We start from the raw sequence: 25,793 nt of genomic DNA on the forward strand, positions 1-25,793 counted from the left end.
CATTAAACATATCTATCTTTTTAAAATTATTGTTCAATTTCAGTTGTTTATTGTGTAAAAATGCCTTGGGAAACACTGAAGTGTGGCATCACCTGCTTATCTCCATGGACATATAGTAGCTTGACAGTTCAGAATTTTGGACATAGGACCTCATTTTCTAGTGAGCTGGAGTGCTGTAGATGTGTGGAGACACTCTGAAATATTCCATCCAGTCCTTGTATTTGGAGAGGTTGTTGGTGCATGTCAATGGCCACTGTTAGCCTGCCACTAAAGTCTTACCCACTCCACAAAGAATAATTTTAGTAAAGTAAAACTAACCTTGTATCGCATGAATCGCTACACGTTGAGGGACTATTTTCTCAGCAGCAGTGGAATTTTACTCTGCTCTAATTAGTTGTGAACGTGGCTGTAACTGGAACAGGCTTCTTCCTGTGCTCTATGTGTCAGTATGGCAGCTGGAAGTAGAGGTGAGATCGGGCCTAAAAATCCAGCCCGACCCGACCCGGCCCGCGGGTATAAAACCCGACCCGGCCGACCAATTAACTTGATTTGCAGGCCGAGCCCGAAGCAAACCCGAAATGTCATATTTTATTTGTGAGGACTCGGGAGGAGGAGCAGTGCTCAGCGTCGAGGTGCCAGTCTTTTTGCTCTCGTATGAAAGCAAAGCGCCACATTGAGACATTCAGCGAAGCCAACGCAAGTTTCTGTAGCATTTTACAATCAATTTGAAGCTTTTCCACACCTCACTCTTACCGGTGCGTGTTTGTCTTTTCAGTTCTCCTGCTTTAGTTTAACTTCTTGCTCCTCCATATTGGGGACACCAGTCAAAATAGATGCAGACTTGCGAGGGGAAGATTATTAAATTAAGAGGGGGCGTTCACTGGCAGGGCTCTGGTTCTGCGGATCCTGTTTAGTAGTTAAATAGCAATTACATTACATTACTTCTCCTGTTTTATCCATATTATTTATTTTATAACAAGTCTTCCTTAGTTTAGTATCCACACATCGTTTAGCATACATTTTATAAACATATATTTATTTGAAGCCCGAGCCCGACCCGACCCGAAGTAATGATTGACATTTTAGGCCCGACCCGAAATTCGGGTCGGTCGGGCTTGGGCTCGGTCTTAAGATCTTACCTCTAGCTGGAAGTAAACAGACTATTACAGAGCCAATAGGTGCTAGGTGATATCAATCCGCCGCTGCCAAGCTTTCTATCAGGAAGTACAACTCACTGCTGCTACTCAGACATAAATCCTTCAAATGCAAGGCTGGTTTTACTTCTAAAATCATTCTATCAACACAGACATTTACATGGACAGTCTGGTGTAATAATATATTTGTATCGGGTGCTTTGTGGAGTGGGTAAAACTGTTTTTAGTGGCAGGCTAACTATGGCCATTGACTTGCGCTAGCCTAGCAACTTCCCCAAATACAAGGACTGGATGGATTATTTTAAAAAGTGTCTCCACATATCTACAGTCCTCTGGCTCACTAGGAAATGAGGCCCTATGTCCAAAATTCCAAACTGTCCCTTTAGTGCCATATTGTGGAACATTCCAAAGTAATAACATCTCCATGGATACAAGCAGGAAGCAGAAATCACTAGTAATGTTACTTAATGCACCTTTAAATATTTTCTTACATTTCTCATTTATAAAAAATAGTACGCATTTGCAGTAGATAGAAATAAGCTTGCACACATACAATAAAGCTAGTGTTCTATTAAAAATAAATAAATCAATAAATAATCGGAACATTAATTAGACATTTGACGCGTCTGCAGTCGTGTTTACAATTCCACCATTCGTAACAATCCGGCTATAATTCACGACTCGAGTAAACCATCAATATGAATGGAGCGCTGCACCTGACGGTCTATTGTTAGTGTGTAGCCGGTCTCAGCGTGCTAAATGAGTTTCAGGCTTGAGTGGGCGGTTTGACGGAGCAAGGTCAACACACAGAGGAACGACTGGAACAAATGAACAGATGCTTGTCAAAGGTCCACTCTCCCACCCAAACTATCAACGCGAACCGGGAATAACCTTGGGCCAGTCATCAGTAATGCCATTGTGTTGTATTGTGTTATCGGTCAGTAAGTGCAGTTAGCAGATTTATATTGTGGTGAGCTTTAGACGAGTGATTTGAGTTTTAGCTGTGCAGTTGTTACACTCCACTCTGGATGATTTTTTTTTTTTTTTTAAAGCTCTGTTTCTTGTAAATTTCCTTCCTTCTCTTTTTTAGTTTATTCCGAGCAGTTTCTCGATAACAGCACTCTGCCATAACAAGTGGATTTCCCAACAATAAGAAACATTAACCATCTTTTCCATTCATTTAGCTTTGATAAGAATGAATAAAATGTTGAAATTTACGTCGTGGCACTCAGGGAAGTAGACAGAGGGGGACAAAGGGATCTGTTGTAGGCCCAGAATTTGACTCTCTTCATATTAATTTATATCAGAGTGGAGCCCATGTGATGCTTTCCGCCCCAGGCCTCCAAATTTCTGTCGACGGGCCTGGTGGTACTAATGTTGACTATAGTGCTCTTATAGACATTTCCACTATCATTCTGGTAAATGTTTAAACAGTAACAATTACCAAATCCAGCTACAAAAAAAAAGCAATCAAAGCAAATTTTAGCTAGACCTCAAAGTCAAACCTATAACTGTAAAGACAACTTACTGTAAATTTATTTTTTAATCTCTTGCTTCTTCCAAACCCGACTTGTTTCCCTTTAAATGTTATTCCATTGACTATAATATTCCACAGTAAGCCTTCAAATGTGTCTATCTCCTTGGGGAATGTTCTGAAGTATGATTTTAATATCACACCCACAAATATACTGACATTTAAAGGTCCTGTATTATGCAAAACTGACTCTTGTGAGTTTTAAGTCATGTTGGAATGCTGTTACCTCATCAAAAACATACCTGGAGTTGTGTTTTGTTTCCTTCACACATGGTTGAGTAAACCTTTGTGATGTGTGTGTTTGTGATGACAAAAATAAATAAGTGAGTAAATTAGAAAATAACGTAATATGGGCCCGTCTGTTCAAATACAATGTAGAAACAAAATATTGCTGTATGCATATAAGAGTTGACTCTATAACTACGTTTACACAACGGGTATGTTGAGAAACAAATATTTCCCTCCCTCCATTTTCCAAAATAACATCGTGCACATAGCATTGTTTTCAAAAAGTTCTGGTGCATAAATACGCCATCAAGCGGCATCATACTACGCCAAGCCTATGGATGGCACCTGGATTGGATTCATATCTGTAGCATTTATTTCATTAAAGTTGTAAGTATTACTCAAAAATACCTGGAAAAATGTGCATTACTGAGCGGGTTCACCTCTCCACAGATCTGTTAAAGAAGTGGCAAAATTGCTGACCTCCGAGCCTCATTCATCTCTGGTCATTGTTATGATCCATCAGCTGTGTGTGCAAACGAAAAATACATGAAAAGTGTTTGCACCAGAAGAAATGTGACTGCTGCTCTGAATGCTTCCACGATCATCATCATAGCAAAAGGTAAACATCGGTCGCACTTTTGGCACATCAGCTCCTAAAACTCCATTTATCTCATTTTACACGCAAACTTCAAACCATAGTTTTCCAGAATCTCCACTCTAGCTGGAGTTTAAGAAAAAATCGTTTTCAGAGGCGAATTTGCCATTTGCATGTAAAAGATTAGTTAAAATGAAGGGAAATGTCTGTTTTTAAAAAATAAAATTAACAGGGCCTATTAAAGTGAAATAAATAAAATGTTATATCAAATGTTATAACAGTTTATGCTATGCTAAAATCCTGAGTAGATGCCAGTTTGAAAGATGTTAGGATTACAGAATTGACCTTTATCTTCATAGGCAGACATGTCCAAGGTTGAAAATGTCACAATCCACAAATGTCAATGTTGGACAGATTTGCACATTAATATAGCTTACCTCATAATACAGGTTATCTCTTTCATCCTGTACAAAGGAAATAAAAAATACATAAAATGATAGAGATTGTATAAAAAAAAAAAAAAATAGATACAAGGTGGAAATAAGCCCCCTTTATTCAATATTGATTTACATTTTATATAAAAATTACTTACATTTAATACATTTCTTCAAAATACAAGCAGCCAAACGACATACAAATCAAATACAAAATTATAAAATTTCTTATATTTATCATCTTCCTTCGCTGTAACAGATGTGTTTTCATATACTCTGGTAAATCCTCTCTTGGCGCGGTGGCTAAATCTCTTTCTCCACGTTATTTCCATCTGTTGACACGTAAGACCTAGAAAAATATGGTTTTCAGTATCTGTCCTCTCAATGTACAGTACGGGGTGGGGAATCTGATCGCAGAACATTCAAGGTGGGCTTTAATCTCTTCACCAAAAGATAAGTTGGTTGCTATATCACCGTCATAACAGGTTGCTATGAAGGACGGACATGGAAAAGACGGGGGACCTATATGGAGATACATAGAGTGTCTTCAGTGGAAATACAGTAGGTCGTACAAAACCAGAAGTGCTTATATGAGCTCTATTGTCGTTAATGTAAATGTGGGACTAACTAATGTTTATAGCCTTGAGGACAACCATTGATACACACATTTCTGTAAAATTATCCAGTATCCTAATCCCTTCTTCTTATTACCAACCAATACACAATACCGTTAATCAATGTAAGAACAAGTAATGGGCAGGTAGAGTACTGCATTTCAGAGTACTTTGTGGCTTATTGTAGTACTCCAATGTATAGTACTGTGCAAAAGTTCAAGACATGTATAAAAACGCTATAGACAAAAAAAAAAAAAAAGAAGTATGAGTGTATAAGCAGAACGAATACAGAAAATACAGAGACCTATGCCAAGGCGCTGGTCTCTTCTCGCAATGGTAAATGTGTGGTGACCAGACCTGAATGCATAGGCTAGTTCAAATGTCAGTCAGAGCCACAGAGCCCTTCTATCCACTACCATAGACAGAAAGTTTTACAGTAAAATAGTGTTGCAGCTTCATTGTAAAAATCTATAAACACGTGAACAACTGGAAAATATCGTATGTTTTTCCAGAACACTAAAAGCTAAAAGCAACGGCCTTTTATGTTAATTGAGACACTGGTTATGTTTACATGCACATCAAAATCTGATTTTTGTCTGTATTCTGGAGATGTTTTTTCAGCTCTGGTACCGATATTAGTACTTTGACTTTAAGTATGAACTGATACCGAATCGATAACTCATTACAAAATGGTTTCGATTGTGAATCCATTAAAATTCCTGAAGCTTTGAATGAATACAAGTAAAAAAAACTTACATCAGCCATCAGATATTCTTATTACATCAGACCTAAGCAGGATATCAGCTGAACCGATATTATGGGACAATATTCGATCCAAATGAAACAGAAAATGTACACCAACGTTTTTGTAGAGGTGCAAATGTAAGGAACAGTAAATAAAAGTGAAAAAATGCATAGCATACTCAGATGGCCGATGTCCAAAAGCTTTTTAAAAATTTTAAGTAACGTTTCGGTAAAAAAGCTTTCGTCAGATCGTTTTTCTTGCTTTGGACCACAGTATGACCACCGATATCCGATCTAGCAACATTTTCTGGATCGGCACTGATATCTGATTATTGAAATGCTTGATATAAGTGTTCTGATTTATTTCTGATGTGTTCAAACCTGGTTTTAACAAGGCAAATTATGCAAAAGATGGAAAAAGAATGTGGCAACAACAACAACAAAAAAAGTTTATTAAGAAAGACTTGGTTTTAAAATTACAATTTAACTTTATAAAACTAAAGATTAAGTGACATCAGATGTTTTTGATCAGATTTTGTGCATGTAAACACACACCAAAACTCTGTAATTAGGTAATCTGATTATCCCAGTTATCTGATTTTTGATACCATTACAAGATTACACAAATGACAGCTGCTAACATTTGACTGTAATTTTACAATAATCCAAATGCACACCAAAATTGCACATTTTCCTTGGCCTATTACTGACCTTTTTCGCAATTTCTCACAACTAAAATTAAAAATATAAATGAAATGCTCTGCCTGTAACTTTCGCACAGTACTGTCTTTGCAAACCAGCAGCTTACGTGGCAAAATGACTGACGAAAACATACAAAAAAGCAACAGTCAAAGTGAATTCTCCGCACACCAACCACATGAGACGATATGCTGATGCTAAGTTAAACCTAAAGAGCTTCGTAGAGAATAGAAAACTCTGCTTGTCCTCTTTACGTACACTATATACATTGTACACTGTGGTATAAAAGAAGTAGAAAGTGTAAAGTTAGGCTATGCGGCGGTTTCATGAATTGTCCCCTCGAGTTTCTTTGGGAGTAGCTCTCTCCTCTCGTCAATACTGATGACCGGCTTTCGACAGTTTTGCCCGTCCAGGTAAATCTTTGCATACACTGGATTGGAGTAGTTCATGGGCTGTGGACAAAGACAGAGAAGTGTAAATATACGGGTGAAAACGTCAATAGACTAGACTACTGTACAGATGCAGTTCAGTTCTAAGTGAAATGCATCTTTGTCAAGCATGAAACATGGTAAATGAGTCAAACATAAATTTACATAAACAGGGATGGTTTGAAATCTAGGGTGAGAAGAAAGCGATGGTGAGAGTTGTGTAAGGAAGGGCATCTGAAGTAAAATCTTAATGCAGTTTACAAGGGCAGAAATGTTTGCTGTAATAACCAACGCAGCATTTAGTGATTTCACGAAGTTCCACATTTAAAAGTGCACTATGAACTACATGCAGTGGTGGATGGTCTGCCACCTGCTCCATGGACATGTGGCTGTTTTACTGTACTATAAGTAATAAAAAATATATATGTATATATAATTGAGTAAATGCCATACTGTCCTGACAAAGCACTAACATTTCCATGGAGTTAAGCAAGTGGGGTACCCTCCACCAGAAAAGTTCCATAGTTTCCTTTTGTATGTACCAGATGGAATACTGTACACACATTTCACTTATCATTTTAGTTGCAGCATTATCTCACTGAGCATACACAATTTTACCAAAGCACCTAATCAAGCATTTACAACTTTTCATTTGACCTTTCCTTTTTCAGAGTCATCACCATAGTAACTAATCTGCGAGCCCTAGTGCCTTCATTTGCATAATTATCGTTTGAGTCTTAATGCCCTTCCTTAACAAATGTGATGGCCAATTACTGTATTAGTTTAACTTTTGAGTTGAACTTCTAAAGCAACACCACTTTTCCACAGTATCATAACTTATTTACATGCCTCTATCTATTTATATGTTGTTTTTAAGGCCGTGACAGACTTAAAGCTGCATTAAAGGATTTGTAATAGTCTCCGGGGACAGAACAGACCATTGGAGAGGAGCCATTTTGAACACCACAAACAGCAGCATCATTACGAGGCTTTTAGCTCTATTTTGGGTCCGTGTAAATGGAACATAAATATATCAGACCCACTGGAGGTCTGCGCTGTGGTGACGTCAGGCTAATAAGAGCTGTTAGGCCCAGTGGGGAACAGTGGAGAAATATCAGTCACTGTGACACAGGCATGTAAGTCTACATGCACACACCATATTCACTCTGTATTTGTAAGAAATACTCTAAGAACTACATCGGAGGTGGATAGACTACATTAACTGTATGTCAAATACTTTTTGCCCTTGAATGAGGAAATGTAAAAAGCTACCTTCCAGGAGAAGACTTACAGCCTTATTACCCAATTTTTAAACCGCCAAAGAACCAAATGTGTATTTAAATCTATCAAACTCTAGCACCTCACAAACCCTTTGGCACATCACGAGTATTCACCGAAATGAATCTTTGGGCACAGGGACAGGTTCAGAACAGCTTTTTACAACAACAAAGTGAAGTAGGGGTGGATCGCTATTCACACAGCCAATCCTCTCTCAGCATTAGGCACTTTCATCGAGGTTTCAATCGATAAAAACACTTTATAATTAGATGCAGACATTGCACATCAGATTTGGTCACAAAGTGCTACTTTTATAATACACTCTCTGGGTGGGGAGTACTCATTTACAAGAATAACACTGGCTACACCACCCAAATGATGAAATGGATATTTGCCACAGGTACAAATAACAAACTAAATTGAACCCAAAGTCAGTGGTATCACTCTTATTTTATGCTTAAATTTCTATATTATAATATTTTGGTTAATTGTAACACAATACTGCAGATGCCACATACTGTAAAAATATAATGTGGTAAACTCTGTCTACATATTTACAGTCTGTGCTTTATTTTTACTGTTTAATTTGTTTGTATTGCCCCAGCATTAAAAACATGCACTTAAATAAACAGTCATGAAGCATTAAGACATGCTATGAAAAGACTACACCAAAACACATGACAAAAACACAGAATGAAACTTTATAGATGAACACACACACATGCATTTACAATACAAATACATACTAGACATGTCCTAATATGTATTCTCCATCATTAAACTAAAATCTACTGTGACCTTATCCAAAGATTGTATATGGACATACACTTGTTACACTTGATGTTTTCCAGTGCTCTCTGACTTTGCGGATAAACGGGGAGAGAGTGTAAATCACCTGTCCAGGGATTACCTCCTTGGGCACATTGTTCATGCCCAAGGCTCGCGGGTCACTGGACTTTACACACCAGCCCTGCAGGAGACAAAAGCTGCAGTGTTAGCATGCACAGAGGAAAGAAGGGAAGAAAGAGAGAAAGAGATAGATTACGTGCTTGTTAATATTGTGAATCTGGTTTGTCTGTTGATTTTCTAACTTTCTGTTGGTTAAATCATCAGTTTTGTTGAAGGTTCCACATTATGCAAAGTTTACTCCTCTGAGCTTGAAGTTGTGTTGTTACCTCATCAAAAACATACCTGGAGTTGTGTTTTGTTTCATTCACACATGTTTGAGTATTCCTTCATTATTAGTCTGTCTTCATCTCCAAAGCTCAAAATGCTCTGTTCCACCTTATGATGTCATGAAGTGGCAGTTTTTCAGTCAACAGGTACCTTTTACCATTTGTTCAGGGGAAAATGGCAATTCCAGGGCTGAAATGATCCAAATGATTCTAGTAAAGGTGTAGGGAGTTTAAAATCACAGTGGAGCACTTCCTGTATTACCAAATGACATAGTAAGTTGGAACAGAGTGTTTTCAGTTTGAGAAAAGAACTCAGCCTAAATATGCCAGGTGTATGTTTGTGTGTTAAACATGTGTGAATGAAACAAAACACAACTCCAGATATGTTTTTGATGAGGAAATAACATAATGACATAGATCGTAAATTTGCTTAACATGGGCCCTGTTCTAATGCGAGTGCTGCTGTAATTGAGGCTACAAAAAATACACTGAAATGGAAATGGTATTGGGTTATAAAGTACATTGATAATAATGCACTATGGTATGAGTGAATTATAAAATGTATTTATAAAAATGTATGGACTATAGTAGGTTGGATAATCAAAACATCACACATTTTTAAATTACTTCAGTATTTCAAGCTGTACGATTTAAAGGGACAGTCCGGAATTTTGGACATAGGACCTCATTTCCTAGTTAGCCACAGTGTTGGCAGACGTGTGGAGACACTATTTTATATTTTCCATCCAGTCCTTGTATTTGAAGAGATCGCTGGTGCTAGGCTAGTGCATGTCAGTGGGCATAGTTATCCTTCCACTAAAAACAGTCTTACCCACTCCACAAAGCACACGAAGCAAATCTATTATTACACCAGACTGTTGATGTGAATGTCTGTGTTGATAAAATAATGTTTGAAATAAAACTAACCTTGCATTGCATGAATCGTCACGTGTTGAGGGACTATTTTCTCAGCAGCAGCGGTAAGATAGGTGCTAGGTGATATCACTCCGCCGCTGCCAAGCTTTCTATCAGGACGTACAACTCGCTGCTGCTGCTCAGACATAAATCCTTCAAATGTAAGGTTGGTTTTACTTCTAAAATTATTATAATGACACAGACATTCACATTGACAGTCTGGCGTAGTAACTGTTTTGCTTCGGGTGTTTTGTGGAGTGGGTAAGTCTGTTTTTAGTGTCAGGCTAACTATGGCCATTGACATGCACTAGCCTAGCACCAGCAACCTCTGCAAATAGAAGGACTGAATGGGATATTTTAAAAAGTGTCCCCATGCGTCCCCAACACTCTGGCTCACTAGGAAATGAGGTCCTATGTCCAAAATTCTGGTGCACTATGTAACTTTTCTAATAGTGCATTCATCACTTTTGCTATTGCTTTACCTGGAATGTTCCATAAAAATTCATGGAGACAATAGGTCAAGTTACAGGTGAGATCTCTAAATGAAGGCCATGCTAGCAAAAGGAATGCATTTGTTTCAAGAAATGTTACTGTGTAAATGCATGAATATAGATTTTAGGGCCATAAAGAACATTCCAGGTGAAGCCTCAGTTGGCATGGACTGAAGCTGTGAAAACTAAAGTAGTTTGAATGAAGCCAAAAGCAATTATATAGAAGGACCTCAATAGAAAACTGTGCACTGAAGACACCTTTAGCCCTGCTGTGAACAATTCTGCCTTAAAAAGATAGAAGGTATAGTACAGGCTCAAGTCTATGTGTTAGAAGCAGCTCAAATAGGCCCTTATCTGTAGAGTTCAGATTCTCTCAGAAGTGGCACTACTACTGATGCTAGGTTATAGAATTGAGAATAGAGGAGCCAGTGTGATTTGATCCAACAAAGGAGCAACTACCACATATACTTTTAAAACTTAATAAAAAAATGGTCAGAATCGCCACAAATCATGATGAACTAATGTATAATATGTACCATTATAGTGTTACCAGTATTATGCCTGATCTGTTACTATGTTTAAGTACAGTAGAAACAGAGAAAGAGTGGTGGTAAAAGGAGAGAGACAAGAGAGGCAGGAGAAAACAGCATCATGTTGACATTCAATCCGAGTCTCAGTGTTGAAACTGGAGCCAGATTGGAGCGAGAGGCAGATGTCAGTATTGGCAGGGCAGCAGCAGCAGCAGCAGCAGCAGCATTAGACTGGAGCAGAGCTAGGTGAAGGGAGTGGGGCCCTATCATTCATCTGGGAGCCTCAAATTAGAAAAGGACTCAGGGGTATAAATGAAATGTGTCAAAACTATTTTAAAAAGTTCTTAAGATGTATACTACAAAGTGTACTCAAGAAAAGAAAAGTACTGAGATAAACTTAAAAGGAGCTTGTTTCACAGCAACAAAGTAAAATGGAACAAAAGTGGTTCAGGTGATGCTCATCCTGTAATTGGAGGGTTGGTGGTTCAAATCCCACTCTAACCAGTTCACATTGTTGTTGTTTTCTTGGGCAAGGCACTGGACTTGCCTAGCCCTAGATGGTTAGAAACTCCAAAATTACGGATTGTCACCACGATTGTCATTATTCTTAATATAAACAAAGTACCGTATTTTTCAGACTAGAAGTCGCACCGGACTATAAGTCGCACTTTTTGAGGAAATATATTTTATAAAATCAGAGACCAGGAAATGACATTTCATCTTGAAAGGCAAGGTATAGTAATAGAATAGAGAACAACAGGCTGAATAGGCGTTAATCTGTTAATGTAACATATGAACAGTTATTCAGATAATTATAGCATAAACAACATAACATAAGTTTACCAAACTCACGATCTCACTCCAAATCACTAAATCCATTGAATTCTTCCTCGGTGTCACTTCTGCGCAACCTCCACAGATAAACCATATATCCATGATGTAAACATCAGTTCCAGTTAGAATTATTCTGGCCTTTCTGAATCCTGACAGAATGGTTTCTGTTGTCATTAAAGTTCAGGCTTCGTCGATCCTATGACTTCCAGGAAACTTGCATGGCGCACCCGCCCGGTTGCCGTGAAGCTGTGTTCTCTCCATTCCCGCTTTCTGGCCGTCCCTCACAAGTTTCTCGCTCACTCCAAACTTTGTTTCTGCTGCTTGATTACCGTTTTCAGCTGCATATTTCACTATTTGCAGCAGAACGGCGGCTTTTTCTACAGGAGGCATGCGCAGTAGAATGCAAAGTGACAGTGGTACAGGAGTAATAGATACTGACACACAAGCCTAGAGCGCCCTCTCGCGGCTGTCAGTCTGAAAATTTTAATATATAAGTCGCATCGGAGTATAAGTCGCAGGACCACCCAAACCATGAAAAAAATGCGAATTATAGTCCGAAAAATACGGTAGTATTGAGTAATTTATTCTGCCTTTCAGCACTACTACTATTTTTATTTCACTTTTAACGATAAGTACAATTTCTACAACTATGAATACATTTTTAAACTGTGTAATTTGTCATAATACAGTTGCTATACACCTTTCTCTGAATAGCAACCAAAAAATTTTATTCTGTCAACTAGAAGTGTGAAACACCCCTGAGCCATATTTAGCATAATCATTCAGGCCCCTAATGTACTACCACTCTAATATATATAAATATATACTGTATATTGATCAATTACCACTAGAACTAGACATTTCTGTTACTTTCATGTCTTATATTGCATTGCATTATATTCACATACATACTTTAGTTATATGTGTTTATTTCAAGCATCCAGATATATTCCTACAGTAAATTGAACAGAATCTGCGCCATTTATCATATTAATGTTGCCACGGTCGCTTTGCATCTAATACAAATTATTGTACAGTTATTTTGAAAGCAGTAACTATTTCCGTTTCCTAAATTAATTACATTTTTGCCAGAAGTTCTCCAAGTTTGTGGTAAACACTCGTGAATGCTTATGTAATGAATGAGGAAGAGCTGATTGTTGCCCTCGGCCCGGGTGTGATGGATGCATGTTGTTCTCACAGATAAGAGGTACACTTTGCAGCACCCCAGTTTCATAATTAGTAAGTGCCATAATGGTGAAGTTAATCAAGGCCAAATGAATCAAATGAATTAGAGGCACTCTGGCAGAACACTGGCCTATTTAAAGTACCAGAGCTGAGTTAGGAGAGACAGTCGACTCTACGCATATGCCTAATTGGAATAATAGTGACAAATCAAATAATGAAAATAAAAGCCACAGGAGTTAATTTATTTTTAGGTGTGAACACCATTTACTCTGAGATACAGTTTGTCCATGATAAAGATTATGGTATTTCCTGATCTATGTCATCACAAATGTACCTGCAGTTGTGGTTTGTTTCATTCACTCATAATTAACACACAATTCCTGCATATTTAGGCTCTCAAACAGAAAACAGTCTGCTCCACCTTGTAATGTCATGTGTTAATACAGGAGGTGCTCCACAGTGTTTTTACTCCATACACCTTAGATTGAATCATTTAGTTGATTTCAGCCCTAGAATTGCCAATCTCGACTGAACAAAAGTTAAAAAGCAGCTGTTCACTTGAAAACTACCACGACTTGACATCACAGGGTGGACCAGAGCATTTTGAGCTTTGAAAATGTTGACATTCTAATAATAAAGGAATACTCAAATATGTGTGAATGAAACTGATTCTGATTATTAAATTAATATTAAACATCTCAGGTACTTTGATTACGAACATGTGTACTGTGTTGTTAATCAAATTCCATTAAAACATGCAGTTTTCAATAAAGAATAAACAAAGTACAGTTGCAGTAATATTGTGTACTTAAATACACGTTAAACTTTTATATAGCACCTTCATATTTTAGCTCTGTAATCTTTGTAGCTTGTTTATTTCAGTGTCAGTATGTCGTCTGCATTGATTGTTGTGCACTTTGAGCTTCTTGCATGTTTTCCAAAGTGTTTTTTAATTACTCATGACAAATGAATTAACCTAACCTAACCTAGCAAAGACAGTGAATCTTTCAAAAGTAACATGCAATAACATCTTCTGTCACCTGACTATTAACTAAGTGGCTGCCTGGCATAGTAAGTTGACAATCGATTACAATTTTCAATTACATCACTGAAAAGAGCACTGACAAAACACAGGCTAACTGAGTCCTGTTGGTTTGTCTGTGTCTCTATGCGATGCTTTGGAAGAATATTCCCTTGAAATGATATGTCTACAGACAAGTGTTATTGAATAGAGTATTTAGCATTAATTACATATATATTTATGCATTTCTTTTCTGAATCTCAAGTTGTTTTTCTCTTTGAATCATACTGGCCCTACATGAATGATGGATGTACATTCATATGTGTTTTAATTGGTTTTGTACACACAGCATGGACACTTGACATGTCTCAAGGGTAAATATCATTCATGGCTTTTCAATCGTATGATGCAATACAAGTCTTTGAAATCTCCTGAAAGCCCATTGGCAGATACGAAGAGTGTGTAATTTTATACACTATAATGAGTGTCTCTAGGTGATATATTTAGAGTGAGTCAAGCTCTTCTGTCTGTGGCGTCCAATGCAATTTCTATGACCAGCTGGCTCTATGCTATTATGTACTACTAAGTACTATGATTAAAACATTTTTTTTAATTAAGAAATGGTCCCCCTCTTCTGTGCAAACACTGTCGAGTTAACAGATAAATATGAATGTCAAGGGCTTCAATTATGTTAAAGTTTACATTTGATGGTACCTAGTTCATTATAACTACACGTTAATAAGCATCAATAAAGTTTATACGATTCAGACTTAATATATACTTAATTAAGGAGTTAGGAGTTAAGAGGGTATTAATTAAGTTACTAAACCTGATAATTATTAATAAACTATTTGTTCATTATGAATTAAGCCGAGTTCCTGCTGTATTAAAACTATTTAAACGGTAGTTAATCATGTGTTACTCATTTGACACTAATTATGAACAGCATTATACGAATGAAGTCACAAAAATGCAAAAAAATAAATAGTAAATAAATATATTTGTAGTCACAGTTTCACCTGAGTACACCTTGTGAATACTTTTCCAGATTTTATTATAATTTTCTTGTTTCTTAGAATCAGTTTTTGATATTTTTTTCATGGTTTATATATTGAAATGCAAAGCATCTTTCTATAATTAAATGAAACAAAATGGGATTCTTCGTACTATTCCCACACATACTTCTTCATACAAAACTCTTGATACTGCCTCTTCCTTCCCCAGCTCTTGTCCTCTTAACCCCCCCTGCCCACCTTATGAGGGTCCAGTGTGAAGTTGGGCCGTAGCAGGCTCCCGGCGTCTGCGTGGTTGTCATGGTCCACCTCATACATGTTGTACGAGGGGTTTCCGATCTCCACGTTGATGCCTCCGTTGGTCATGGGCTGCCTCTGGACGCGTTTTCCCCTGGGAGGCACAGGCACATATCATTATCATACAAATGCACTATACGCATGGCTCCACACAGCATCACTCACAGCACAGAGGACCACTGATCTTTGAAAGCACCTAAAAGCACATCTGATTGCATGCTGTTGCTAACATCCCCGCAAAGAAGGTCACCTTTTTATGATGTCATAAATATGCAGCATATGGTTTATTTGATGTGAGATTGAAATGTGTGTAGAAAAAAAAAGAGAGAATCTGTGGATAGGATTGTCATGCTTTCAGCTTGATCAAAAATAACTTCAAATGGATTGACTAAGAAACCAACAAGAATGAAATATCTAATCTTTGCCTTAGAAATCACTTTATGTTGTTCTAGTTTCAAATAACGTGGTTCAGGCTGAATAGATCACTCAAGTTTTTCTTCAGTCCATAGACTGTATATATGACGTAGCAAAAAGGCCCCTCTCTTTGTAAGTGCTGCTGTGAGCCTCTTCATTTGATCTTAAAATGTTCGTATATTGTAAATTCCTCTTCCTAATTTGGAACTAACTATGGAACTTGGCTCCAAATCCGCTCTTGTAACTGCTAGCCTCACAAGCTTCACTGACTGGAGCTGAGCATGATGGGTGACATCACACTCCCTTAGTCCACTTCTTAATACAGTCTGTGTTCAATGGCAGATCCCACCAGAGCACACTGCCATTGTGCCCTTACGCAAGACATCTCCCATCATGCAATAGTGTATAGAACTGGAAGACTGAAAGTCTGTAAGTGGGAATAGGTATTTCCTTGATAGAAAGTGCTTTGAATGCCCATTGAGGGAGAAACATCACTGTGAGTTACTAGTGAGTAGTAGATTTAGTTGTAATAGTACAATTGTGTACATAATAAAATATTATTCTTTGAAAGCAAAAACAGAGGTGTGCATTTTACATTCAACACATTATTTGTTGCTCTTTTTGTTTTTAAACCAATACATTTTTAACATAGCACAAAGGTGCATGTTGCTCGGAGCACGTTTAAACAAGCATCATTTTGTTTTAAAGCACAAACACATCCATTTATCTTCAAAAGCTCGGAGGTATCAGATCTCCTTTGTTGACTCATATAAAGGATTTTTCAGACCATAAAAAAAAAAAAAAAAAGACTGAGTTACCTTTGCCTTCGCTTGCACACGTAGACACCAGCGACCACCATCACAATCAGGATGACCAGCAGAACCAGAGGCACGATGATAGCTATGCTCCCTGCAGCCGCCACACAGGGAGAGATGGTGCGCACAGATGAGGCAAGATTGAATTGAAAACAGCTCAGATGGACTCAGATAGGCCTATATTGTATTCAGCCAGTGGTGTAACAAAAGCTTCAAAGCAAAAACACTTTCAGATAGTACAGAAAATATACTGTTAACAGAAATAGCTGACGGCAAAGTAAGTTTACATATAACTGCTCAGTGCGTAGAGTCCATAGATTAGAGGGAAAGCGGTATTGAGAGTGATTCAGCTGGGGATAATTCATGGATGTAAAATAGCTGGAATTTTGGAGTATTCTCAGAGCTTCTGCATGCAAAAATAACTGACAATAATTATGCCAATTGTAGCAACATAATGATGTGATGTGGGGCCTGAGCGAGCAATATTAAAGGTGCATTATGGAACTTTTCTGGTGGAGGATAATGTCAAATGCTTGTCTTTACAGAGATGTTTTTACTTTGCTTGTGATGTTCCACAGCATGGCATTACATGTGTTTGAATCTATTATATTAGCTATTTTTATCGCTAGAAAACATACTTTCTGACTGTGAACGGGATTGCCTCTCCACAGATCTGATTGATAACTTTGTCTGGTGACTTGGCAAGTGCTTGTAAGGTTTGTTAATGTCATACTCTAGAGCAGGGGTGTCCAGACTTTTTTCATCAAGGGCCATATATCTAAACACAGATGAAGCACAGGGCTGATCGAGGACCACAGACTGGTGCTCAGTACAGTGATCATGCTAAGATCCTTAAAAACTTGCAGTAAAAAGTTCATTTGGGCCAATTCACCTAGAAGCCTGAGGGCCAAAAAAAAATTGTCTGTGGGCTGCATTTGGCCCACAGGCCATAGTTTGGACAAGCTTGCTCTAGAGCATTCTGGGCAAAGCTATGACATCTCCACCGAAACATGAAGGTAGTCCACCCTCCACCAGAAAAGTTCCATAGTGCCCCTTTCAATAGATGCTGTAAGTTGGACGACAGCATAATGTTTTAGCTTACAAATGATTGATTCTAAATAAATAAGCTCAAATAAGCATTGTGCTATGACTCTACTGTATTTCAAATGTCATTTTTATATGATTAAACTTTTGGGTTCTATGTTGAGGAGTTAAACTTGCAAGAGGCATTTTCAGTGGAAGCCTATAAAATATTTTACAAATATTGCATTTAATACATTTCAACTCAACTCAACGCAATTTGCCTTAATGGTCTTAAAAAAAATCTCACACTTGAAACTTCTGCTATGTCTACTTGGGACTTGAAATCTTAAAGTTATAAATTATGACTCAAATATAGCTTTTAAAACTGGGTACTTAAAAACTGGCAGGTTCAATTATGTATTATTCAAACTGCCATTCACCAAGCTTTTTATTATAGACCAACTTGTAAGAACGGCAGTCTAAAATAGGTCTTTGATGTGAAATAAAAACACAGTGAGAAGTCCATAGTGCTGATTAGGAATTATTTATATTCACAGTACATACCTCCACTGGTATTGTCTGATTTACTGCTTTTGGGGGCAGGCCTCTCACACTGGGTCCCGGCCCAATTGGCGGAGCATCTGAAGAGGTCAAGAGACAGGGTAAATAAAACATACACCAGTGAACAATACTGCAGTGGTTACCAAACTGTAGCCCGGGGTATTTGATGGTCTTTGGCTCACCAGAAGTAAGATTGGATTTATTTCTTGGGTTGGGGATTAAATTTGAAGTGTACCACAGCGATGTCCTGGTTTATCATTGGTTTGGACTTTGAGTAGTTTTAAATTTAACTCTGAGACTAAACCAATCTCAGTCCTAGATTACACTAAAATGAAAAAAATAAATTAATTAATAAATAAATGAATTTGTTTGAAGAAGCCAAATGAATAAAAATACGAGGGACACACTGATCCAATAATGGTATCAGGCATCGGCTTCCAAATATTGGTTCAGTCGATATTTTGGTTAAGTTTATTTACTTTACTTGTATTTACACAAACCTCTTCTGTAGTGATACATTTGGATCTCTTTTATCTGATTTTATTTTTGTTTAAAGGAAATAAATTCCATTTTCTCTGCACTGGTATTGGTTAACATTGGGTACCGGCAAATACTTAAAGTATAACAATCAGTATCGGAAATGAAAAAGTTGGATCGATGCATCCCTAAAAATGTAAAAACTATTAAACCATAATTATCTTTATCATAAGGAATGACACTGAGAAAATATTAAGGGAAACCAATGAAATTAAAATTGTAATTTAGAATGCATGTGATTTCATCTATATAACTTTTTGTAGTGTTTTGTAGTTATAAAAGATATGGGTTTAAACTTCAGTCTTGGTTATAGTGACGTTTAGGCCAAAATCTAATTATTAAATAGATATTTAAAGTCCAGTCCTGTTATTCAACTGGTTTACAAAAGTACTGGTTTAGTCAGAGTAAGTGACATGATTTTCACTGTGGTTCAGCCCTGCAGTACATCAGCTATTCTCAAATCACATAAAAATGTTAATTTGAAAACCAAATATTTTCTGGGTTGGAGTTTTGGTTTGCACAGTTTGAGAACCACTACTGTGTCAGAGCTAGCAAACATATTGTGAATACAGAATAAAAACTAATCACTATGAACAAGAACATGATGTGACATGTTACACATTATGGTCCACTGTCACTATGGAGAGCTTTGATCCAACACAAAATAAACAGCACCTGCATGGAGCAACATTACCACGTCCAAACAGGTGTTCTCACAAAACAGCCCGTTGAATATTCAGTGTTAGAAAATCGGCAAACACATTGAAATTTGAAAACATGGCTAAAGAAATATTTGGATTTTCGATGTGCGTAATGAATGACCCGAGTTAGAGAAGGTGGAATTGGATTTTACATGATTAATGCTTAGTAACACAAGAGCAATCTAGTTAAGTAGATATTAAAATGGAATGACAAGATTACATGCACCACCAAGCTATCGGGACTTATTAGATGTGTCCAGGAAGCAATGAGAATAAGAGAGATGGTACATTTCTTATTCTATATTTATTATCTGCAGTGTGTTTCCTTCAATATATCCAGTGTATTGTTTCTCTGATATGAAAGTGGGTTATTTGGATGAGCATGGTGCCTTGTGAGGTTACTGGCTGGAGTCAAGTTTAGTCCTGGTGTAGACTTAGGTTTATTTCTGGTCTAGTCCTGGTCTAGTTCTGGTCTAGTTCTGGTCTAGTCCTGGTCTAGTCCTTGCATTGTCCTCTTTTAGTCTTGGCCTAGTCCTGGCCTAGCCCTGCTTTAGTTCTGGTCAAGTCCTGGTCTGATCCTGGTTTAGTCCTGGCCTAGTCCTCGTTTAGTCCTGCCTTTGTCTTGGCTTTGTCCTGGTTTAGTCCTGTCCTTGTCCTGGTTTAGTCCTAGCCTAGTTCTGGCCTAGTCCTGCTTTAGTTTTGGTCAAGTCCTGGTCTAGTCCTGGTTTAGTTCTAGTATAATCCTTGTATAGTTATGGTTTAGTTCTGATAGAGTCCAGGTCTAATCTTGGTTTAGTCCTGGTCTACTTCAGATCTAGTCCTGGTTTAGTCCAGATTTAGTCCTGGTTTAATTCTGGTTTAGTCCTGGTTTAGGCCTGGTTTTGGCCTGGTTTAGGCCTGGTTTAGGCCTGGTCTTGGCCTCGTCTATTCCTGGTTTCGTCTTGTTTTAATCCTGGATTAGTCTTATTTTAGTCCTGGTCTAGTCTTGTTTTAGTCCTTGGTCTAGTTCTGGTCTAGTCTTGGTTTAGTCCTGGTCTAGTTGTGGTTTAAGGCCAGGTTTAGTCCCAATGTATTACCCATTGTGATCTGTTTTGCACAAATGTAAAGGCACAAACTTTAATAATCCATAGGAAAAATGACTTTGACATGGTAACTCAAAATATTAAAATAATTTGATTAACAAAGAGAATTGTAAGAGTAATAGACATTGAAAATTTGCATAACAAAGAGGAAAATCTGGACCAGCATTATGTACATTCAAATTGTAAATTTTTTTGCTATAAAATGGAAATATATTTCTCACTCTCATCTCTTCCAGGACACACCTCACAACTACCGTCCCGTACATAGGCAAAATGAATCACATCTTCAAATGTCAAGATGTCATGAATTTAAATGTGAGCCAGGAGACCAGTGAGGAGTACGATCCCATGGTAGTCATCCTTAACCATAAAAGCCCTTACGATCATTACCTGTGTCAGAGGCATTAAAGAAACATGGCTGGTCAATACGGAAGATATTGAACTCCCATCATGCACCTGGGTTTGATAGGCGGAGATTGATGACCACAGCACAGAAAGCAAGTCACGTTTTATTATGTCCCTGTGTGTTGAGATGGGCAGAGCGCGAGGCCGTGCAGTAACCCATAATGTAATAAGTGCCATGGCAGCTAATCCCTCATTAAAATGCCATCAAATACGTGATTCCATGCAGTTACAATGCCAGTACTGCAAATATTAGCACTAGCAGCGAGGCTCTTTCAAACAAGATTGTTATCTGGAGATGATAGAGAAAGTAGCAGAGGAAATTAGGCAGAATGAGACAGTGTAACGGAAGTGAGGTGAGTGCAATTACAAGGCTAAATGCAGAGAGCGGAAAAAGACACGGAGGTAAGCGCTAGGTGACTGGTAAATAGTTATTTCAAAGGGTCAATTTTACACTATTTTTTGATCTATGTTATAATATTATTTCCTCATCATGAACATACTGTACCTGGAGTTTTGTTTTGCGTCATTCACACATGTTTAACACGCAAACCCTGCATGTATAGGTTGTGTTCTTCTCTCAAACGAAAACACTATGTTCCACCTTGTGATACAGGAAGTGTTTTAAAACTCCATACACCTTCACTAGAATCGTTTGGATAATTTCAGCCCTGGAATTGCCAATCTCTACTGAACTAAAGGTAAAAGAGGTAGCTGTTCACTTGAAAACTACTGCTACATGACATCACAGGTTGGAATAGAGCATTTTGAGCTTTGGAGATGTAAACAGACTAATAATAAGGGTTACTCAAACATGTGTGAATGAAACAAAACACAACTCCAGGTATGTTTTTGATTAGGTAAATACAATATAACATGCCTAAAAGCTCACAAGCTCCATTTTGCATAATGAAGGACCTTTAAATGTTATATGAAATCTTGCACATACAAAAATAGTCTCAATAGACTAAATTAATGAATAGTTACAAAAGCATATTAAACGTAAATTATTATTACTATCAACATTATATGCCAAGGGCGAGGCATATAATGTGGACATTGAGAAAATATGCTACTTAGAGATGTCATGCAATAAGATAAACAATCAAGACCCTGTAAGTACATGCACTATGAGCTCAAAATCCATACTGTGATTTAGAAACAAAGTAAACTACAAACAGAAGAATCTACATCTACAGCTAATGATATGGCTGCCAAATTTCCTTTTTTTTTTTTTCTACCCATCAGTGGCATTCTGTTCATTCCATGGTAACAGCTTGTACCAATGTGTTGATATACAGGAGCTTTTTATAGCAAATCACTTTTTTGTTAGCATGAAAATAAGATACAATTTTAAGATACAATTTTCTATCATAGACTGTATACATAAATGGACATAGCTAACCCACTAGGCGCATTCCAAATAGGAAGTGAGCATGGGGGCACTCCCGGCTCCATCAACTCTGGTTGCAATTGACTTGAATTGAAAAAAATGTCACCCCTCTCTCTGTAACTGTCTTAAAATGTTCGTATTCACCTACTGTACATGATCCCGATGTTTTTATTTCACTATTTTGTCCATAAATAAATTCTGGTTCCTAATATGAAACTTGCTTGGACTTACTTACTTGAAGCTTCATTTGACTGGAGCTGAACACTATGGGTAACATCACACCCCCTTGGTCCAATTCTTTATACAGTCTATGTTCTCTATACAACATTAAAAAGTTGGGCAAAACCAGATTTGAAAATGACTCAAATTTGACATCAAAATTCAATATTACTAGGTTTGTTTACGTCTGTTATTTCAATGAAATCGAAACTTAGGTTATCTTAGATTTTTTAGAAGTATGTTAATTGGTTTACAATCTGAAACATCACCAAATCTAACCAGAATACATTTGAATTGAAACGTAAAAGGTAATCCAAACTATCACATTTTTTATACAAACATGTCCTTTCACTTCTAACTCTACTGTTTCTAGGCACTTATTACATGATAGGTCTCTACACGGCAACACTTTGCTGTGGCTGGGATGAGTTTGAGCGGAAGACGAAGAGGAAGAAGAGGAGGTGGTTGGAGGAAGAGTGGTGATCGGGCTCTGAACAGCTGAAAAGTGTCCAGGCCGAGGGACCTACTTGCAGCGAGGTTTGTTAAGAGCGGTTAATGTGCAAATTCCTTCGTTTTGACAGAAGTAATCGCAGGGGTTGGCCAGCTCGTCGCAACGCTGATTCTTGAACCCTGATGTGCAGCTGCAAAAACAGGTGTATTGGGAGTGATGAAAAAGCCCACAGAATAACGTTTAACCTTAAGGACGATTGGAGAACAGAGACTGGTAAATTATAACGCTGTTTAGAGTAAGCTGTCAGGATTTATTACTAGCAAATACTGTATATACTTCCTTAGGGGTTTTTAATGTTGGACAGTAATACAAGGCTGTAAATGAATTTTTACTGAATTGAAATTTTACTAGCACACTGTTATTTGAATATCTCAGTACTACAGTTCTCAGTATTGCTATGAGCGGGAACAAATAAATAAATAAAATGAATAAACACAATAAATTAAAGGGCCCATATTACACTGTTTTTTGGTCTATATTAATGTTGTTTTCACACAGTTTGATCTACTATGCGGTAACACAGGAAGTGCTGACTGTGTTACATTACTCAAACAAAACACTACTCCAGATATGTTTTTGGTGAGGTAACAAGAGTCAATAATTTTGTGTAATATAAGACCTTCAATGAGCTAACTGTAAAAGAGTCCAACAATATATGCATTTAAATTGAATTACCAAAATAAATATTATTTTTCAGTTTCTCTGGTCAATCAGCGCGTCTTAAATTACATTGAATTTAACAGCTTTTTTCTCTCGTTTCAAAATACGGCACATACATATCTTTCAGAACCAAAGATTTACTGTCAGTTGTCAGTTGAAAAGATTCTGGAAAGTTTTAAACACGCTCCTGACAGTTGACGAAAACTAAAATGTTGTGAATGCTACTTTTGACATCTTTTCAAATCTAAAAGTTGAACTGGTGGCACCATGGTGACAGGCAAGCAAGAGACTTTTCCTTCCTTGTACCCAAGAAGATACATCGCAACAATTAAATGAAACAATCACAAAAAAAAGAACAACACTGGTGAATACACGGCCACATAATTGCTTTGCAGTTTTTGACAACAAAGGCAGAAAATGGGCGGACTCAACTCTTTTCCAATCTGTAAAAAAGGGAAGAAAGTGTAGCTAAAATATCTTCAAATAGAACTTTTGTGTTTTGATGAAAAAGCAAAACATTAATGGTATATGGAGTGACTCAAAGCACATTCTGAAGTGTTTCCAATGTGAGAAAGATACATCTGTCAAAACAAAGATCTAATGCAGCACAGATGTCAGTAAGAATCACCATAAAGTCCAAAGACAAGAAGGAAATTAGACTTTTGTTTGTGCCAAGGAAAGCAAACCTAAATTACTTGTCAACATCCTTATCTTGCTATGATGTTTCTAGAAGATTATAATGAAAGAGTAAAAATGCCCTTGTATTGTTTAGCTTTGGGGGAACATTTAGTTTTTCTAGTGAAGCTTAATGCACTTTCTACATAAATATATATATTTTTTGGATATTCCCATGGTAAAAACTGTATGCTCAATTATATGGTCCAGTATTTTTCAGCCCAAATTATAATTTTTTTTTCTTCTATTACTATGTCTCTTCCTTTTCAGTATTTAGTGAGGGTCTGGCAAATTGCTGTTATTGCTTTGCCTGGAAAGTTCCACACTATGGCATTAAAGGGCCCATATTTTGCTATTTTCTGATCTATGTTATAATGTTGTTTCCTTATCAAAAACATACCTGGATAAGTTTGTTTCATTCACACAACATGCAAACCCTGAATATTTACTTTGAGTTCTTCTCTAAAACAGAAAAAGCTCCGTTCCACCTGGTGATGTCAAGCGGTAATACAGGAAGTGCTCTGCTGTGTTTTTAAATTCCTTCCTACACTTTCACTAGAATCATTTGAATAATTTCAGAGCTGGAATTTCCGATCTTAACTGAACTAAACGTAAAAGGTAGCTGTTACTTTGAAAACTACCACTACATGACATCACAAGGTGGAACAGAGGATTTTGAGATTTGGGGACGTGGACAGCGTAATAACAAAGAATTACTCAAACATGTGTGAATGAAACAAAAAACAACTTAAGGAATATTTTTGAGGAGGTAACAATATTATAACATGACTAAAAGCTCACAAGAGTCAATTTTGTGTAATATAGGACCTTTGAACAAATGCAAGACTGGTTGAAAACTATACTGTGTAACATTCCAGGATAAACAACAACATCCACATGAGCAAGTGGCATACTCCTCACCAGAAAAGTTAAACAGTACACAGTCATCACTACTATTGCATTACTTCTGCTCTGCCACTTTCTGCACTGATGAACCTGGAGAAAATATACATTTACTTTGTGGCATTGAAGGCGAACCTTATGATTCCTTCACACAGACATATCCATCATCCCTGATAATCTCTGGTCTTTGCCGCGAATAATAAAGCGCATTATCGGGATCTGTTAACCTCATCGAATAAGATTGGATCATTTGCATAGAAATTGATTCTATCCCTGGGAATTTGTGAGTGATGACTGCAAGTTTCAATTTAACTACAGTGGACAATGGGCAGTGCAGAAAAAGCCGCACGAGTTGGCTTTAGAAATGGATTTCCAATTTCCGCACTGAGGTAGATTTTGAACGGCGGCGCGTGTGATTGCGGTCTGAGATGGTATTAATCTGTGTCATTTGCTCTTTCACAATCGTATGCCCGTGTCTGCCAGTCAAGCTTTGTCTGCACCCCCCATTGACTTTCTGTTGGCCACATGTACCTCTGCGGCACAGGTGGGTTCTATTTACACTGTTACATGTACTTGAGTAGCTACTGCCAATAAATTACACCTATAAGAAGAGTGTAATGTATGACTGAGGGGTTGTAAATGAAACAACCTCAAGGGAAAAAAATCTAGTTTTAAGGAAAATTCAAATTTCTCACCAAGAGAGTGCCTAATGTTTAAGGCTTTTAATA

At 37.4% G+C, this 25,793-nt stretch overlaps 1 protein-coding gene across 1 annotated transcript in view; it reads right to left on the reverse strand.

Annotated features, from left to right (window-relative positions):
* Positions 1–6,313: 6,313 nt before the first annotated feature.
* Positions 6,314–25,793, reverse strand: part of lrp1bb (low density lipoprotein receptor-related protein 1Bb) — a 378,766-nt gene continuing 359,286 nt past the window's right edge. Inside the window, exons 86-91 of the mRNA XM_055149901.1 lie at positions 22,844–22,957; positions 17,986–18,062; positions 16,402–16,492; positions 15,113–15,263; positions 8,604–8,678; positions 6,314–6,454 (exon numbers count right to left, since the gene is read on the reverse strand). Of these exons, the coding sequence (XP_055005876.1) occupies positions 6,314–6,454; positions 8,604–8,678; positions 15,113–15,263; positions 16,402–16,492; positions 17,986–18,062; positions 22,844–22,957 (649 nt within the window). The remainder of the gene's footprint in view (positions 6,455–8,603; positions 8,679–15,112; positions 15,264–16,401; positions 16,493–17,985; positions 18,063–22,843; positions 22,958–25,793) is intronic.

The sequence above is a fragment of the Boleophthalmus pectinirostris genome, unplaced genomic scaffold (genome assembly GCF_026225935.1).
Source record: "Boleophthalmus pectinirostris isolate CB_2022bp ecotype Guang Dong unplaced genomic scaffold, ASM2622593v1 HiC_scaffold_1, whole genome shotgun sequence".
NCBI classification, from domain to species: domain Eukaryota; kingdom Metazoa; phylum Chordata; class Actinopteri; order Gobiiformes; family Gobiidae; genus Boleophthalmus; species Boleophthalmus pectinirostris.